Source organism: Bufo gargarizans, chromosome 9 (assembly GCF_014858855.1).
Source record: "Bufo gargarizans isolate SCDJY-AF-19 chromosome 9, ASM1485885v1, whole genome shotgun sequence".
Classification (NCBI taxonomy): domain Eukaryota; kingdom Metazoa; phylum Chordata; class Amphibia; order Anura; family Bufonidae; genus Bufo; species Bufo gargarizans.
Window position 1 is genome coordinate 7,559,698 of NC_058088.1, and position 19,605 is coordinate 7,579,302.

The following is a 19,605-nucleotide window of genomic DNA, read 5'->3' on the forward strand; positions in this document are numbered from 1 at the left end:
CTAGTAAAGGAAGCTCTGGCTACAAGTAGGATAAAGGATTGTTAGTGAAGACTTTTGTTGATGTCCATAAACTTGAAGACTGGTTAAACAGATGATAGAGTGAGCAACTTGGAGGTCAAAGGGAAGCTTCTGAACACAGCAAGAACAAATAAAGGGGAGGGAAAGACCCAAAGAATAAAGTAGAACAAAGCGAAGAACATTAGATAATCCTGCTGAAAAAAAAAAAAAGAAGGAAAACAAGATTGTTTCGAGAACAATGAGAATTTTAGGCTGGAGAAACTTGAGGAGGCAGACTTAGGACCAGACAGAACGTTATAGAGATACTTTGCTATATTTCCAGAGTCCATAGGTTGGACATGTTTGAGAAAATTTATACTCCCCCCCCCCCACACAAATTTAGGATTTTAATTTTCAAGGTAATGCCTCTAGATGTCTGCAGATCAATGAAATATGAACCGAGTGTAAGAAGGAGATTGGGGGCACTCGGCTATCTGGCGCCAAATGGACACAAAACCCGTTAATTAAAAACAATTGATTTATTCCTCATATATAAAACCAAATAGATGTAGCCTTACACCAGACAAAATATCTTAATAGATAAATAACATGATATTACATAAACAGTACATATACAAAAAAAATATATGAAAATGAAACAAAAAATGAAATAAAAAAATAAGGTTAGAAGGGTTAAAAATGTAATCATCAAAATAAAGTAAAAAAAAAAAAAAAAGTTAAAAAAATGTGGCCAAGCAGAGTCACCGGTGAACAGTAAATGGATGTAAAACAGCGGGGTATGGATGCGTCCCTGATAGTAGCGGGGAGCGCTATGGTAATCTCAGTTAAAAATAGAGACGGTATAAAAGTAATTGAATCGGTTAGTCAGTCCATTAGATGTCCCGCATGTCCGAGTCACGTGATATATGCTGCCTTAGTGATGTCCGGACGCAACTTAGGCTACTTTGACACTTGCGGTAGAGTGATCTGGCATTGGGACAAGTCTTCAGTTTTTTTCGCCGGAGATAAAACCGTAGCATGCTGCGGTTTTATCCTTTGCCTGATCAGTCAAAATGACTGAACTGAAGACATCCTGATGCATCCTGAACAGATTGCTCTCCATTCCGAATGCATGGGGATGAAACTGATCAGTTCTTTTCCGGCATAGAGCCCTTTTGACAGAACTCAGTGCCGGAAAAGAAAAACACTAGTGTGAAAGTACCTTAAGAAGCTTGTTTGTTTAAGCTTTGCTCTTGTTTTCAGATAGGGAAGCACTTAGAAAGAAATGTAAGCTCATCAGTGTACCATATGGAGTCTTAGCAAGTCTTGGAATGGTTTTCAGGTAGCATAGCAAAGTCCATTAATTCTTCAAACTATGGTCTGTGGCCACATGTCAGAGTGTATATTATGAAATATGAACCGTACTCTACTTTTTATAGTAATTCAGTTGTCCTATATTGCTTTTTTCATATTTTCTAATGCAGTAGACCAACAATTAAGTAGATATTAGAAAGATGCAATAAGGACGAGCGACGCCTCCCATTAAACATACATTTTCTGTTCCTTGCAGAAAACCTCAACAACATGCTGAGCCGCCTGGCCACTCGTAGACGCCTGTCTGTTGGGGAGGACTGGTCTCAGGACATACACCTTGGGCAGCAGAGTGAATTACGTTACTCCTATCATGTTACCTGTGACGACCATTATTACGGTGACAGCTGCTCCGACTACTGCCGACCACGGGACGACACTTTCGGACACTATGTCTGTGACCAGGAGGGAAAGCGATTATGTTTGTCTGGCTGGAAAGGAGAATACTGTGCTGAGCGTGAGTATTTCTGCATGCCTACCGCAACTCTTTGTGCCATTCCCATTTTACCAGATCTGTGCCTTTTTGATATATTATTATAATATTTGCTCTACACGAGTCTAATACGTCTACATGGAAGATCACATTGTAGTTGCCTTACTTAGGCTTAGGGATTGTCAGGATCCTTTCCAGCTTTTTTTGTAAGGAAATAAAAAATTGTCAATGGATATATTACAGCCATACAGTGTCCAAATAATAATACCGCAATAATACGAATACCAAACATAAATCACACTGCTAAATAGTGCGCATGGGATGATTGTCCCTGTCCTAGCTAAATGTAAGGCCTAAAGTGTCAGCTGAGGCTCCAGATCCATTGGCCTTGGGTCCTCCGAATCTAGATTCTCCTTTAAGGCTACATGCACATGAGCCACAGTAGAAAAGATAGTCCAGCACTTCAGAGAAGAATATCAAAACTCCGTCTTTGTTGGTTGAATTCAAGATAACATATAGTGGACCCCACAGCACACTTGCTCCTCCAAGTTGACGCGTTTTGACCAACAACTGGTCTTAGTCGTTAAGACTACACATGGTAGTGTCCTACACAAGTTGGAGGTCCTGGTGCAAGTTGCTCCTCCGATAATTCCACCCACATCTTCAGGATCTGCAGTCAATCTTCCCTGACATCTGTCGGTGGGGTAAAAAGGGTTGGATGGGTAAGATAGACACCACCTGATGTGCCCGGCAGCTGCTTGTTCATCCCTTCTATTAAAACAAGCGGAGCCATGAGATTAGAGTCATACTCTGGCACCAGGTTTGACAGTGGTTTTATAACGAACTACCATTGTACGCTGTGTTTTTAGCCATTAACTCCCACGCAGAGTTGCAAATGGTAAATTCCCATTCTAGTCCTTCTCGTCCCACTTGCATCCTTATGATCTCAGATCGGTTTGGACTTTACACCTAAACGATGGCGATCTTATAACAATCCCAATCAAAGTTAACCGATGGGTTGCAAACACAAAAGGCGGTACACACGACCAGCTGTGCATCCCAGAACCTGGGGGGATTTCCGTTGAATGTAAATCATGTCTTCAGATAATTGCCCTGAGCTTAGAACCCCGCTTGGTCCTTTCACACTGACTTCTCTCTACAAAATGAGCCCCAATTATCTGCATGGCTTACTATGGGCCTGAATAAGCAAACAGGGATCACATGAAGTCCTGCCGTGCTCCTCACACATGAGGACATGGTCAGCCTCGGTAGATAAGTTCTACAAACACAGGCCAACTTGGCGAGTCGGTGGCAATAGACCCCTTTAAATCTTCCTCTAACTTTTAACTTCTGCATCTAGCTCACAGTTTTGCGTATGTCCCACTCCTAATCGATCCTTCCACAGTGATATTCTTCTAAGCTGAGCACATTAGACAGGGTGGATAAAAGACGAGGAGTCAGGGGCTGAGCACAAAGACCTAAAAGCAGCATATGGTGGCTGGTTATGGGCCGTGCCTAGCCCTTGCACCCTGCCAGACGGTCATCAAGGTAAATAGGAGTGTGTAGGGGGTTGGGGACATGTGGTTTTAACCAGATTTCATTGTGAGTAGTGAAGACAGATTAATAGCCCCCCTCCTCGTATGTCCCCACTCCCCAATTGTTCTGTGCACAATAGGGACAGGCGGCGTGCATTAAGCATCCCCCATCCCCCCTCAGGCAGGTGCTGTTTGTGTATGGGGCTGATATCTGCAGTTACAACATATCATCTGTCTGCCACTCAGCAGCCATAGAGGCAAATCTAATAACACAGGGGACTGATGAGGGACGGTGTGATACAATGAGGGGCTGATGAGAGCTCAGGCTACCGCCGCACATTTCAGATGCAACATTAAAAAGGCTTGTTAGCACATGCTAATAATGGATGTTTGCTCTCTTTAAACCCGGGCTGATATTTCTTGAGATTGTCGTCTATTTTATTTGTATAAAATCCAAAGCCAACAATTACGGTCATTCAACTTTATCATAAAGAAAGACAGGGAATAGACGTTATCAGAAAATAAGAAAGTGATAAAAGCATAAAAATGAAAAAAAAAAAAAAAAAAACGCTTCCAAAACTAATAAAAAAAAAAAAAAAAAGATACCATAATACTGAGAATGTGGGACCGTGTGGAAACAATCATCCAGGATCTAGTCAACCACCAAAGAAAAATCAAGCTCTTGATTCAGGTCTGAAAAGGTCCTGAGTTGTTTCCGTCCACCCCCTCTATTGTGAGGAGACAACGTAACGGGTTCAAAAGATTGTGCAGCTGTCTAGGACTCGAAAACTGGACATTAGAGACTTGGAGGAAGGGTTTTTTTGAGGCTTGGAGGACTGATGAGTCTAAATGGCAGATGTGTATGGATGTAACAGAAGAAAGTATGTACAGGTGAAACTCGAAAAATTTGAACATCGTTAAAAAGTTCATTTATTTCAGTAATACAACTTAAAAGGTGAAACTAATATATGAGACTCATTACAGGCAAAGAGAGACATTTCAAGCCTTTATTTGGTATAATTTGGCTGATTATGGCTTAGGCTGGGTTCACACCTGAGCGTTTTACAGCGCGTTCCTACGCGCTGTAAAACGCTCAACAAGGAGAAACCAATGATTCCCTAGGGGAATGGTTCTCACCTGGGCGTTTTACAGCGCGTACGATCGCGCTGTAAAACGCCTGACGCCCCAAGAAGTACATGAGCTTCTTTGGGGCGTCTTGTCGCGCGTTCCCGTACATAGACTTTCGGGAACGCGCGACAATGGGCGTTCGCTTGTCTCTGTATGCGCAATTGCAAACGCCGGAACAATCACGCATACAGAGCGCTCCTTTCAGAACGCTCAGGTGTGAACCCATCGTTAGGCTACTTTCACACTCGTGTTTGGTGCTGATCCGTGATGGATCTGCACAGACGGATCTGTTCAGATAATACAACCGTCTGCATCCGTTCAGAACGGATCCGTTTGTATTATCTGTAACATAGCCAAGACGGATCCGTCTTGAACACCATTGAAAGTCAATGGAGGACGGATCTGTTTTATATTGTGCCAGTTTGTGTCATAGAAAACTGACCTGTCCCCATTGACTTACATTGTGTGTCAGAACGGATCAGTTTGGCTCAGTTTCGTCAGACGTACACCAAAGTGGAATGGAGACGGAACGGAGGCAAACTGATGCTTTCTGAGCGGATCCTTTTCCGTTCAGAATGCATTAGGGCAAACTGATCCGTTTATGACCGCTTGCGAGAGCCCTGAATGGATCTCACAAACGGAAAGCTAAAACGCCAGTGTGAAAGTGCGGTTGTATTATCTTAACGGATCCGTCTGTGCCAATCTATGACGGATCTGCACCAAACGCAAGTGTGAAAGTAGCCTTACAGCTTATGAAAAACCAAAATTCACAATATTGTGAAAAGGTTCAATATTCTCGGCTCAAAGTGTCACTCGTTTTTGTTTCCGTGTGTCTTCCTTGATTTTTGGAGGATCACCAGACATGAAGGAAAGTGGAAAAAAATCTAAGTCAAGTTTGCCTTGCAAATGATAGGAAAAAAATGGACGCGGACGACAATCTTGTGTGCCTCCGTGTTTTTTCACGGACCCATTGACTTGAATGGGTCCACGAACCGTTTTCCGTGAAAAAAATAGGACAGGTCCTATTTTTTTGACGGACTGGAAACACGGATCACAGACGCAAATGATGCATTATCCGAGTTTTCAATGGACCCCTTGAAAGTCAATGGGTCCGCAGAAAATCACGGAAAACAGAACAACGGACACGGAACACAACAACGGTCTTTTGCATGAGGCCTTAGTCTGGCTCAGTAGAAATCACAATCGTGGTAAAGACTGCTGACCTGACAGTTGTGCAGAAAACCATCACTGACACCCTCCATAAGGAAGGAAGTCCTCAAAAGGTAATTGCATAATAAGTTGGATGTCCCCAAAGTGCTGTATGAAAGCACATTAATAGAAAGTTATGTGGAAGGAACAAGTATGACCGCACCCTGGAGAGGATTGTCAGGGAAAGGCCATTTCCAAAGTGTTGAGGACTTTCACAAGGAGTGGTCTGAGGCTGGAGTTCATCAAGAGGCACCACCCACAGACGGATCCTGGACATGGGCTTCAAATGTCGTATTCCTCTTGTCAAGCCTCTCCTGAACAACAAACGTCAGAAACGTCTTACCTGGGCTAAAGAAAGAAAATAACTGCTCTGTTCCTCAGTGGTCCAAAGTCATCTTTTCTGATGAGAGCAACTTTTGCATCTCATTTGGAAACCATGGACCCAGAGTCTGGAGGAAGAATGGAGAGGCACACAATGCAAGATGCTTGAAGTCCAGTGTGAAGTTTCCACAGTCCGTGTTGATTTGGGGAGCCATGTCATCTGCTGGTGTTGGCCCACTGTGCTTCATTAAGTCCAGAGTCAACGCAGCCGTCTTTACAAGGAGATTTTGGAGCACTTCATGCTTCCTTCCGCAGACAAGCTTTATGGAGATGGTGACTTAATTTCCAGCAGGGCTTGGCACCTGCCCACACCGCCAAAAGTACCAAAACCTGGTTCGATGACCAAGGGATTACTGTGCTTGATTGGCCAGAAAACTCACATGACCTGAACCCCATAGAGAATTATGGGGCCTTGCCAAGAGAAAGATGAGAGAGATGAGGTCGAACAACACAGAGGAGCTGAAGGCTGAAGCATCCTAGTCTTCCATAACACCTCAGCAGCACCATAGGCTGACAGCATCCATGCCACGCCGCACTGAGGGGCCCAAACCAAGTACTGAGGACATATGCATGATTATACTTTTCAGGGGTCCTACATTTTTCTATTTAACATCCTTTTTTTTATTGATTTCATGTGGTATTCTAATTTTCTGAGATTGTGACTTTGAGGTTTCATAAGCTGTAAGCCATAATTATCCAAATTATAACAAATAAATATCTTGAAATATCTCGCTTTGCATTAGGGTTGTAGCAGGTATCGAATTATCGATACCCAATCAATACTTTTGTACCGGTATCTTTTCCATACAGGGATTTGACATTTACCGATACTAGGCTGCGTTACTGTGCAGCCTAGTATCGGAGAACATAGCGCATGCTGCTCTCATCGAGCTCCATGTTCTCCTCAGTAGCACACGGGAAAAGGAGTCTCTCCCTCCCTCCCCTCTGTGCCGCTCCTGCCAATAAGAAGAGAGAGGGGCGGAGGAGGGGAGGGGATGTGGCCACTGCGCCACCAATGATGATAACTCACCCATTAATACAAATATAGGTGCGGCACCTGAGCAGTTAACTGCCGTGGATCGCAGCGCCCTGTCATAGAGGTCGGGTGCTGGCTTTGTGATTCTGCTGCTGGCACCCGCCTCCTGTATATGTATTAAAAGGTTACTTATCTTCATTGGTGGTGCAGTGCACCCCCTTCCCCCAGTACTAAAATCATTTGTGACGCAGTGCGCCCCCCCCCCCCTCAACCCCACCAGTATTAAAATCATTGGTGACAGTGGCCATGGGGTCCCCTCTCCATTTGTGGTACAGTGGCAGCTTCTGTTCAGAGCCCCAGCAGTGTAATCCTAGGGCTCCGATCGGTTACCATGGCAGCCAGGATGCTACTGAAGCCCTGGCTGCCATAGTAATCTCCCTGCTGTGTGCACTATGTACAGGGCAGCAGGGAGAGTGTGAGGTCCTATTCACCCTGATAGAGCTATATTAGGGTGAATAGGACAAGGGATGAAAAGATCTCAGGTTCAGGGGGCTAGTAGTTATTAAATAAAAAGTAAAAAAAAAAAAAATATATATTAAGTTTAAGCACTTCACATCCGGGCCATTTACCCCCTTCCTGACGAGGCCTAATTGAGCAAATCTGACATATCTCACTTTATGTGGTAATAGCCTTGGAACGCTTTTACTTATCTAAGCCATTCAGAGATTGTTTTCTCGTGACACATCATACTTCATGATAGTCATAAAAAAATTTGAGTCAATATATTTCACCTTTATTTATGAAAAAAATCCCAAATTTACCAACAATTTTGAAAAATTTGTAATTTTCTAAATTTCAATTTCTCTGCTTTTAAAACAGAAAGTGATACCTCACAAAACATTTATTACTTAACATTCCCCATATGTCTACTTTATGTTGGCATCATTTTGTAAATGTCATTTTATTTTTTTAGGACGTTAGAAGGCTTAGAATTTTAGAAGCAATTCCTAAAATTTTTAAGAAAATTGCCAAAACCCACTTTTTAAGTACCAGTTCAGGTCTGAAGTCACTTTGTGGGGTTTACATAGTGGATACCCCCATAAATGACCCCATTGCAGAAACTACACCCCTCAAGTTACCTAAAACGGATTTTACTAACTTTGTTAACCCTTTAGGTGTTCCACAAGAATTAAAGGAAAATGGAGATCAAATTTTTTTCTTTCCATTTTTTTCTTTAACACATCAAGAGTTAACAGCCAAACAAAACTCAATATTTATTACCCTGATTCTGCGGTTTACAGAAACATCCCACATGTGGTCATAAACTGATGTAAGGGCACACGGCACAGCGCAAAAGAAAAGGAGCGCCACATGGTTTTTGGAAGGCAGATTTTGCTGAACTGGTTTTTAGATGCCATGTCTCATTTAAAGCCCCCTGATGCACCCTTACAGTAGAAACTCCCAAAAAGTGACCCCATTTTGGAAACTACGGGATAAGGTGCCAGTTTTATTGGTACTATTTTTGGGTACATATGATTTTTTGATCATTCATTATAACACTTTATGGGGCAAGGTGACAAAAAAATCGGTTGTTTTAGCACAGTTTTTATTTATTTATTTTTACAGTGTTCATCTGAGGGATTAGGACATGTGACATTTTTATAGAGCAGATCGTTACGGACATGGCGATACCTAATATGTATAATTTTTCTTATTTATTCAAGTTTTACAATAATAGCATTTTTGAAACAAAAAAAATGATGTTTTAATGTGTCCATGTTCTGAGAGCTATAGTTTTTTTTATTTTGTAAATTATTTTCTTATGTAGGGGCTCATATTTTGCGGGATGAGGTGACAGTTTTATTGGTACCATTTTGTGGGAAATACGCCTTTTTATATTACTTGGTGTTCCCCTTTTTGTGATGTAAGGTGACAAAAATGGCATTTTTTTACATAGGTTTTATTTTAAATGTTTTTACGGTGTTCACCCGAGGGGTTAGGTTATGTGATATTTTTATAGAGCTGGTTGTTACGGATGCGGCGATACCTAATATGTATACTTTTTTTTATGTATTTCACTTTAACACAATAATAGCATTTTTTAAACAAAAAAATTATGGTTTAATGTGTCCATGTTCTGAGAGCTAATTTTTTTTATTTTTTAAATGATTTTCTTATGTAGGGGCTCATTTTTTGTGGGATGAGGTGACTGTTTTATTGGTACGTGTTGCACTTTTTGTGATGTAAGATGACAAAAATGGCTTTTTTTTTTACACAGTTTTAATTTTTTTATGGTGTTCATCGGACTGGGTGGATCATGTGATATATTTATAGAGCCGACCGTCACGGACGCGGCAATAACAAATATGTCTATTTTTTTACACTTTGCGTCCCCCATAATGTCATACAAGACCTCTGGGGGACATTTAACTTCACTCCCCCCCCACTATTGATTTCTCCTGTAACTGTGGCTGACATAGTAGTCCCAGTTACAGGGGATATACACCCCCCAGAGAGGCTGTACAGCGGTATACAACACTGTACCGCCTCAGTGCGGGGATCATCGAGGTCTGTAGAAGACCCGACAGCTCCTGCACTCTCCCGGCCACGGCGGTCACATGACTGCCGGGCCGGAACAGGAAGCGCGTAGAAGGCAGGGACACCTGAGAACTGTCCCTGCCTTCTCTCTGGGTTGCCTTGCTGTCACTGACAGCGGGCACCCCGCTCTGCAGCTGCCATCTCTGAATGGTCGTTCAGAAACGTCCATTCAGAGATAGAGAACCACCTCCCGGACGTTTATAGTCAACGGGCGGACGGGAGGTGGTTAAATCACCCCCTTTCGCAATTTTACATATAAAATATATAAACAATAAATAAATAAACATATTACATGTTGCCACGCCCAAAAAAGTGTGAAATATTAAAATATAAATAAATATCTCCTATGCGGTGAACGCCGTAACAGAAAAAATTAAAATAAAAGTGCGCGATTTGCCATTTTTGTGCCACCTTGTTCCCCCAAAAAATAGGATAGGACTGTTCGATTATGGGCCGGACGTTCCATAAAATGCGGAATGCACGCTGCTTTTTTGGTGTTTTATTGTTTTTGCGTGGTATCGAATGGTATCGAGTATCGCAATACTTTTGGAGTTTCACCTGTACTTCCGCTAGAGTAATGAAAGGCTCTCCACACCTGGTCTACAACTATCAGTCAAGCAGGGTGAGGATCAGAGTAAGTTAAAAAAAACATGTAGAACATCTGGAGTTGGTGAGTTATTTTGGATTGGAGACATCATGCGGAAAACTATTAAATAAGGGCAAGAGTGGGACTCAATGCAAACAGCTGTGGAGACCAAGACGTCCTTATCAAAGCCATAGGTGAAGCCAAAGGAGCACTCGGAAGAATGGTCTACTCTAGCCAGCTGAGCCTCCTAATTTTGATAGGACTGGCCAACCATCTAATGTGTTGTGTCTCGATTCTCCCCCAACAGCAGATGCTGGAGGACAGAAGGATTGGGTACACTGGATATCAACATGCCCTATCCTTTTTTTTCACACGGATTTACCACCGGCTGCCTTAAAACTTTTTCTAAGTAGAAGTCTTCACAAGAAATCTGAAAAATATACTGAGCAAAAATATAAACGCAACACTTTCGGTTTTGCTCCCATTTTGCACGAGCTGAACTCAAAAATCTGAAACATTTTCTACATACACAAAAGACCCATTACTCTCAAATATTGTTCACAAATCTGTCTAAATCTGTGTTAGTGAGCGCTTCTCCTTTGCTGAGATAATCCATCCCACCTCACAGGTGTGGCATATCAAGGTGCTGATTAAACAGCATGAATATTGCACAGGAGTGCCTTAGACTGCCCACAATAAAAAGGCCACTCTGAAATGTGCAGTTTGATCACACAGCACAATGCCACAGATGTCGCAACGTTTTAGGGAGCGTGAAATTGGCATTCTGACTGCAAGAATGTCCAGCAGAGCTGTTGCCCATGCAATGAATGTTCATTTCTCTACCATAAACCGCTTCCAACGGCGTTTCAGAGAATTTGGCAGTACATCTAACCGGCCTCACAACCGCAGACCACGTGTAACCTCACCAGCCCAGGACCTCCACATCCAGCATGTTCACCTCCATGATTGTCTGAGACCAGCCACTCGGACAGCTGCAGCAACAATCGGTTTGCATAACCAAAGAATTTCTGCACAAACTGTCAGAAACCGTCTCAGGGAAGCTGACTGCTCACATTCGATGGCGTCTGGCACGTTGGAGAGGCGTTCTGTTCACGGATAAGTCCTGGTTTTCACTGTTCTGGGCAGATGGCAGACAGTGTGTGTGGCATCGTGTGGGTGAGCGGTTTGCTGACATCAATGTTGTGGATCGAGTGGCCCATGGTGGGGTTGTGGTATGGGCAGGCGTATGTTTTGGACAACGAACACAGGTGCATTTTATTGATGGCATTTTGAATGCACAGAGATACCGTGACGAGATCCTGAGGCCCATTGTTGTGCCGTTCATCCACGACCATCACCTCATGTTGCAGCATGATAATGCACGGCCCCATATTGCAAGGATCTGTATACAACTCCTGGAAGCTGAAAACATCCCAGTTCTTGCATGGCCAGCAAGTGTTGCGCTTATATTTTTGCTCAGTGTATTTCTTAAGCAAATCTGTGATATTGAGGGTTAGGGTTAGACCTCTTTCACAAGTCCGTAATGGCATCCGTAACAAGATGGTCAGTGGTTCATTCATGAAGATGTCATTAAGGATCCATGTGTCCATTTTTTGTCCTCCGCTTGTCATCCGGATTTCACGCACATTGCTAGGCTAAAATTTAAGTTTCCAGAACATCTCCTACTATTGATCTGTGAAAATCACTGCCATCCATGTTGTGTCATTGTTTTGCACAGACCCAAAGACTTTAATAGGCATGTTTGGTCCGCACCATGTACCAAAGTGGTGCATGTCTTTGTGGTTTTTCTTAATGTGCTTATTAACACATCAGTGACTTTAGTCCTGTGGGTCAGTGGGAAATCACTGATGTGTAAATAAACACATTACAATCAATGAGTACATGTGCTGGTGAAGAACATGGACAATACATGTCCATGATTCACTGAGGTGTAAAAGAAGTTTTTTTAAGTAAAAAAAAAATATAAATAATAATGTAGAAGATCTGGAGTTGGCAAGTTATTTTGGACGGCAGGCATCATGACTGCGGCTAACACAGTGGCAACTAGGCCTAATAATAGGTCATGATTTCCTGTTCTGTACAGGTAACTTTTCAGTAGCTATTATCGTTATCACCACAGGCAGGATTACAATGACAAGTCACACCTCTATGTATAGATAACACAGGATCCACTATTCACAATAGGTGATATCACAGCTTATCAGCTCCCTCCTGACCTCTGGACAGGTCGGGCCTAGAAAACTCTCCCATAGAAGTCATCGAGGTCCCCTCCTGACCATTGTGTCTATAGCCCATGTAGATGTTCTCAAAAGACAAAAGAAGTCTTTACATATTTAGGAAAAAATATCAAATAAAAAATATGTATAACATAAAACTGTGATTTACACAATAGGTCATTTTTTGATGACATTCGCTTTAATTTCAATTGAACCTACCAATAAAGGTCTCCACAAGAAGTCTTAAAAGTGTAACCATCATGTTTTCATAAAAAAACAATTTTAGCATGTTACTGCTGCAGCAGCATTATGCATAAAGCAATCTTTAGTTTCTTCACATACCACTGTTTTCCTTGAGTTTTTCCCTTAGTTATGGCTGTTTAAACATTTACAATATGAGGACCTTCTCAAGATGGCTCCTCTGCCAGTTCTCCAAGGCCAAAACTGCTTTCCCTCATTCCCCATACACACTTGCTGTAGCTAGCAGCTCCCTGCCAGCCAATCAGATTGGATTACTGAGAGACACGCCTCCTCACTCTGAAGCCTAATGCAAGCATGCAGTGTGAAGGACCGCCCCTCTGTATTCTGTTTATACTAAAAGGAAGACAGACAAGCCCTAGCAACGGTCTTTAAGGGAGCAGTGGAAAGGGACAGGGGACATTACTGACAGCTGTTATTATAAGGTAATTACAGATCTTTTGACAATCATTGACAGACTAACTCAGGTATACATGCCTAGCTCTAACAAATAAAATAAAAATATGACAGTTACCCTTGAATATGTCTAAAGCAAGTCTGTGATGTTAAAGTTAATTGTTGAGGCTCAAGGTGACGCAGAAGAATTAATACCCTGTATCTCCTGTTGGTTTCCACAAAGTGGCCGCTGACTTTTGTTGCAACTATATTGTGTCCACAATTGGTGGGCAATTATCCCAAACACCTTGTGCATTGGAGTGAAGGTGACTATCACCTTTTCACGCCCTATATTCTCCTTCCTATCATGCACTTGGTTAAAAAGCTGCCCATGGGACCTCCGCTCTACCTAGGGCTACTAAAAGGGGCTCTGTGACAACCAGTGCTCTAATGACCCCAAGTCCACCATGTGTTTTTTTTTTTATCAGCTGCATAGGTTAAAGGAACAGTAGTCAACAAAAACTTGGCTAGGGAATCAGATGCAGATGTCAAAGATTACTGCAATTGACGGCTTGTCCACTAGGGGCACGTTGTGATATTTTTGTAGTGTTAGGATAGCATGTTAAATGTATCTGCGCTTTCTTTTGCAGCTATCTGTCTGCCTGGCTGCAGTGAGTCACATGGTTTCTGTGAGGTGCCCGGCGAATGCAAGTGTCGCATGGGATGGCAAGGTCGGCTTTGCGATGAGTGCGTGCGATACCCCGGCTGTCTGCACGGATCCTGCTCGCAGCCATTCGAATGCACCTGCCAGGAAGGCTGGGGTGGGCTGTTCTGCAATCAAGACTTGAACTACTGCACCAACCATAAACCATGCCAAAATGGAGCCAGCTGCACCAATACTGGTCAGGGGAGCTATTCCTGCAACTGCCGAGCTGGATACACGGGGACAAACTGCGAGATAGAGAGCAATGAGTGCGCCAGTAACCCGTGCAAAAATGGAGGCAGCTGCAATGTAAGTTAACGCGTCTAGTTTTCTTCTCACTGGTAATTGGGTTTAGAAAACTGGGCTACAGCTACATTGGTGACTTCTCATTCGATCCTGTAGCCAAGGGGTCAGCAACCTCCGACGCTCCAGCTGTTGTGAAACTACCATTCCCAGTATGTACACTTACTTGGTTGTTCTCGAAACTCCCACGGACATGCGACAAAAGGAGGGAGAGCGCATCATCGACTGGACCATAAGAAATCCCGGCGCAGAGCTCCTCCCCTGGATTAGTTGTGCTGAGGGCACAACAACCCGTCAGGCAATAAAAGATGGTCGCCACACCGGGACGATGTGCAAAACGGAAAAAGAAGGTGAAGAATGGTGCTACCTCGGTAACAGTACGATCTTCAAATGAGCAGTATAATACTTTACTAATGGTTGTCTATGCAATGTGTTTCGGGGCCATAATGGGGCCTTCATCAGGCAGTACACAACACAATACGATGTCGTATACTGCCTGACGAAGGGACTGGTACGGCCCCAAGACGCAACCATTCATAAAGTATTATACTGCTCAAGTGAAGATCTGTGACCGAGGTAGCGCCACTCTAAGAGTTCCCCGTCCTTCTGCCTTTCCCTAGAAGTGAATGGAGCATGCTGGGAGATGTAGTTTAACAACAACCTGAGTGCCGGGGGTTGCTGACCCACGCTGTAGCCTATTCGTATCTACATGACCATGACATGACCAAGACGAGGCATTCTGTACCTTCATCCAAATGCAAAAACGCTTCCATTACAATAATACAACCGCATGCATCCGTCATGAACGGATCCGGTTGTATTATGTCTTCTATAGCCATGACGGATCCGTCTTGAAAGTCAATGGGGGACGGATCCGTTTTCTATTGTGCCAGAGAAAACTGATCCATCCCCTTTGACTTACATTGTGTTCCAGGACGGATCCGTTAGGCTCTGCTTTGTCAGGCGGACAGCAAAACGCCGCAGGCAGCGTTTTGTGGTCTACCTCCAAAGCAGAATGGAGGCGGAACGGAGGCAAACGGATGCATTCTGAACGGATCCTTTTCCATTCAGAATTCATTAGGGCCAAACTGATCTGTTTTGGACCGCTTGTGAGAGCCCTGAACGGATCTCACAAACGGAAAGCCAAAACGCCAGTGTGAGAGTAGCCTTCTCAATTAGTCTCATAAATATATGACTGGTGGGGGTACCAGAGGTCGTACATTACCTATCCTGGATAGATAACTGTTTGGCTTGACGTAATCTCTTTACAATATGGTCTTGAGCCCAATGTATATCTCAGTAGGAGCTATCATCCTTTTACAGACTAATGCACTCTTAAAGGAACACACCATGCAAAACGGTTATGCCTTATGCAGGGACTAAGGGGAGGGGCATGACACAGAAACTCTGCAGTCCCTGTGTCACCCTACATCCCTCAGGACCTGCTCTAAGCATAGCACAGTGGATCAGAGTGGACTTTTGCTCAATCCAGGCAGACCACTGAACTGGTAGGCAGGGTGTACAATCAAATCTCGCTTCTGTAGTCTCTGTTCTCACATACTCAGTGTCTTTTTATTTCCAAACAGGCTTGATGTAGAGTTGTTCCATATACCCACTGCTCTTCTACTCAGGGATGAATAGTAAATCCTCCCATATTCCTTGTTTCTTCTGCCCATATCAGGGTCCACTATAGGCATACTTGATTAGCAGAAAGTGTGTGTACTGCAGGTGTGGCAACCGTGGTGGTTTACAACATGCATGTCAAGTAAAAACCTCATTGCTTAAGGGCTATAAAAGCCTTTGGGTGCAATGATTCCATTTAACTCATTTTGGGCAAAAAAAAAAATAGAAAATGTCAGCAGTTTTTGTCCTACAGGGTTAAATTTTAGCCTAGCTGCAGAGTACATTAGTTTAGTTTTTACACTGAGTCGTCATGTTGCCCTTATCTCTGAACTTCTAATAGCTCATAAACAATATATAGAATAGATCTTAAAGGGGTTGTCCGGGTTCAGAGCTGAACCTGGACATCCCTCCATTTCCACCCCGGTAGCCCCCCTGACAAAAGCATCAGAGCAGTTCATGCTCCGAGGCCCTCCTTTGCTCTGCGCTAAATCGCGCAGGGCAAAGGCATTTTTTTTAGATCCGGTGACGTACCATGGGGCTGCCAGGAAGCCCGGTGACATCACTGGCACTGATGGCCGGGACTTAGCACTGCCCTAGCCAGTAAAACGGCTAGGGCAGCGCTAAAGCACACCCATCACAGCCGGTGACATCACCGAACACACTGCCGGGCGGAAGTGTGTTATTGAAAACGAAAGAGACCTTGCCCTGCGTGATTTAGCGCAGGGCAAGGGAGAGCGCATTGGAGAATGAGATGCTGCCGGAGTGAAAATCAGGGGGGCTGCCGGAGTGAAAATAAGGGATAAGGGTATGTCTGGGTTCAGCTCTGAACCCGGACAACCCCTTTAAAGAGGACCTGGGAGGTTATTTTCTCCCAGGCTGTCAGCTCTGCGCTGCGATTGGCCAGCGCTACAGCAGAACAAGGGCAGACTCCGCCTACCATAACTTAGTGACCGAAATCTCCGCCTACCATAACTTAGTGACCGAAGATACCGGAGGGCATAGCGGGAGAACGGAGCGGCGCCCGGGGATAATAGTAAGTGCAGTGAGATGCCCGGGCGCCGCTCTACATGTCTGTATTCTTAGTTCAGTGTGTCATAATCGGTGAAAGGTCCTCTTTAAATGAGTGTCTATGAGCTGCCAGGAGTTCAGAGATGAGGGCTGTACAGCCAACGTGATGGGACTCAAGTGTTTCTATGCAGCAGGAGATGCTAGCAGAATGCTTGGGTGTATAGGGAGAGGCATTACCAGTAGACAGAGGGAGGCGCTCATGCCGCTCTACAGAGCACTAGTGAGACCTCATCTGGAGTATTGTGCGCAGTACTGGAGACCATATCTCCAGAAGGATATTGATACTTTGGAGAGAGTTCAGAGAAGAGCTACTAAACTGGTACATGGATTGCAGGATAAAACTTACCAGGAAAGGTTAAAGGACCTTAACATGTAGAGCTTGGAAGAAAGACGAGACAGAGGGGATATGATAGAAACTGCTAAATACATAAAGGGAATCAACAAGGTAAAAGAGGAAAGAATATTTAAAAGAAGAAAAACTGCTACAAGAGGACATAGTTTTAAATCAGAGGGGCAAAGGTTTAAAAGTAATATCAGGAAGTATTACTTTACTGAGAGAGTAGTGGATGCATGGAATAGCCTTCCTGCAGAAGTGGCAGCTGCAAATACAGTGAAGGAGTTTAAGCATGCATGGGATAGGCATAAGGCCATCCTTCATATAAGATAGGGCCAGGGGCTATCCATAGTATTCAGTATATTGGGCAGACTAGATGGGCCAAATGGTTCTTATCTGCCGACACATTCTATGTTTCTAACCTAAGATACTCTGCAGCTAGGTTGAAATTTAACCATGTGAGGCTACTTTTACATTGGCGTTTTGGCTTTCCGTTTCTGAGATCCGTTCAGGGCTCTCACAAGCGGTCCAAAATGGATCAGTTTTGCCCTAATGCATTCTGAATGGAAAAGGATCCGCTCAGAATGCCTCCGTTTGTCTCAATTCAGCTCTGGAGGTGGACACCTAAACACTGCCTGCAGCATTTTTCTGTCCGCGATGTGGTGCGTTTTCTGACACAATCTGGCAAAATATAAAAAATGGATCTGTCACCCATTGACTTTCAATGGTGTTCAAGACGGATCCGTCATGGCTATAGAAGACATAATACAACCGGACCTGTTCATGACGGATGCATGCGGTTGTATTATTGTAACAGAAGCATTTTTGCAGATCCATGACGGATCCGCAAAAAACGCTCGTGTGAAAGGAGCCTAAAACAAAAAATTGCCAAAAATTGTTGATAAAGACCAATTGAAAAATGATTTTTTTTAGCCCAAAAGCTGTAAAATTCTATCAATACAAAAAATAAAACTGCTCCCAGAGGTGTTCATAGTCTTTAAAGGAGTTGTCCAAATGAACTGGAAAGTGCCCAGCAACAGTTATTGTGATAAAATACCAAAAGTCACACTTACCACTTTTCTCCCCTGCCGCCTCCTGAGCCGTGATCCGCTCCTCTCAGTGTTTGCTTCCTTAGTGCAGTGGTGACATCTCATATATGCCACAAAACCGCTGCAGCCAATCGCTGGTCTCAGCGGTCATGTACCATATTCTGCTGAGGCCAGTGATTGGCTGTGTGGGATGTTACTGCTGCAACCAGAAAGATGATGCAATCACTTCAGGACCAGAGTGCAATGCTGGAAGGGGCGGGGGAGAAAAATGGTAAGTATGACTTCTTTTATTTTATCACATTTACTGTTACTGGGAACATTTTCCTTTAATTTGGACAATTTATCTATGTTCACCTTCGCTACATATTTTTTCTTGTCCCAGTGCATCTAAAATAAAAAGCAAAGCAATTTTACAATAGGTCTTAAAGGGGTATTCCCATCGGAGATAATGGGGCACATTGCTAGGATATGGCCCCATTGTCTGAAAGGTACAGGTCCCTCTGGGACCTGCACCTACATCAAGAACGGACCCTTGAAAGCTGTGAAGGGTGTTCTGCACATGCTCATCCGCCCTCCATTCATTTCTATATGGCTGCCGAAAATAGCTGAGCGCTGGCCCGGCTATTTCTGTCGGCCCCATAGAAATGAATGGGAGCGGTGGCTGTGTGAGCGCATTGCGCTCCCATTCACTCCGATGGGGAGAGCGCTTGGTGCTGGCCAGACCCCGGATGATATGCCCCTATTGTCTGAGATGGGAAAGATCGTATAATTTAAAAATTCCTATTATTTTATTTCTCCAGCTCCTATGCAGACTTAGGCTACTTTCACACTGGCGTTTTGGTTTCCGTTTGTGAGATCCGTTCAGGGCTCTCACAAGCGGTCCAAAACGGATCAGTTTTGCCCTAATGGATTCTGAATGGAAAAGGATCCGCTCAGGATGCATCAGTTCAGTCTCCATTCCGCTCTGGATGCGGACACCAAAACGCTGCTTGCAACGTTTTGGTGTCCGTCTGACGAAACTGATCCGTTCTGACACACAATATTAGTCAATGGGGACGGATCCGTTTTCTATGACACAATCTGGCACAATATAAAACGGATCCGTCCTCCATTGACTTTCAATGGTGTTCAAGACGGATCCGTCTTGGCAATGTTAAAGATAATACAAATGGATCCGTTCTGAACGGATGCAGACGTTTGTATTATCTGAACGGATCCACGAGTGTGAAAGTAGCCCTAGCCGTCTCAGTGGCTTCAGTATAATCCTGCAGTCTTACTTTCTTCAATTCATCCCCTACTGTGTGCTAACAAACATTTGGTAGGTCAGCCAAGAGAGAACAGATAGCCGAAAATATGGCTGCAGGATCAGACTACAAAAAGTTGTTTGTAGTCTGTTACCATAGAGATACAGAGCTGGAAAAAAAAAGAAAAAAAGACAAGA

At 43.7% G+C, this 19,605-nt stretch overlaps 1 protein-coding gene across 1 annotated transcript in view; it reads left to right on the top strand.

The window, feature by feature from the left end:
- Positions 1–19,605, top strand: part of LOC122946584 (delta-like protein B) — a 36,811-nt gene that overhangs the window by 9,933 nt on the left and 7,273 nt on the right. Inside the window, exons 4-5 of the mRNA XM_044306307.1 lie at positions 1,568–1,825; positions 13,735–14,096. Coding sequence (XP_044162242.1) covers positions 1,568–1,825; positions 13,735–14,096 — 620 coding nt within the window. The remainder of the gene's footprint in view (positions 1–1,567; positions 1,826–13,734; positions 14,097–19,605) is intronic.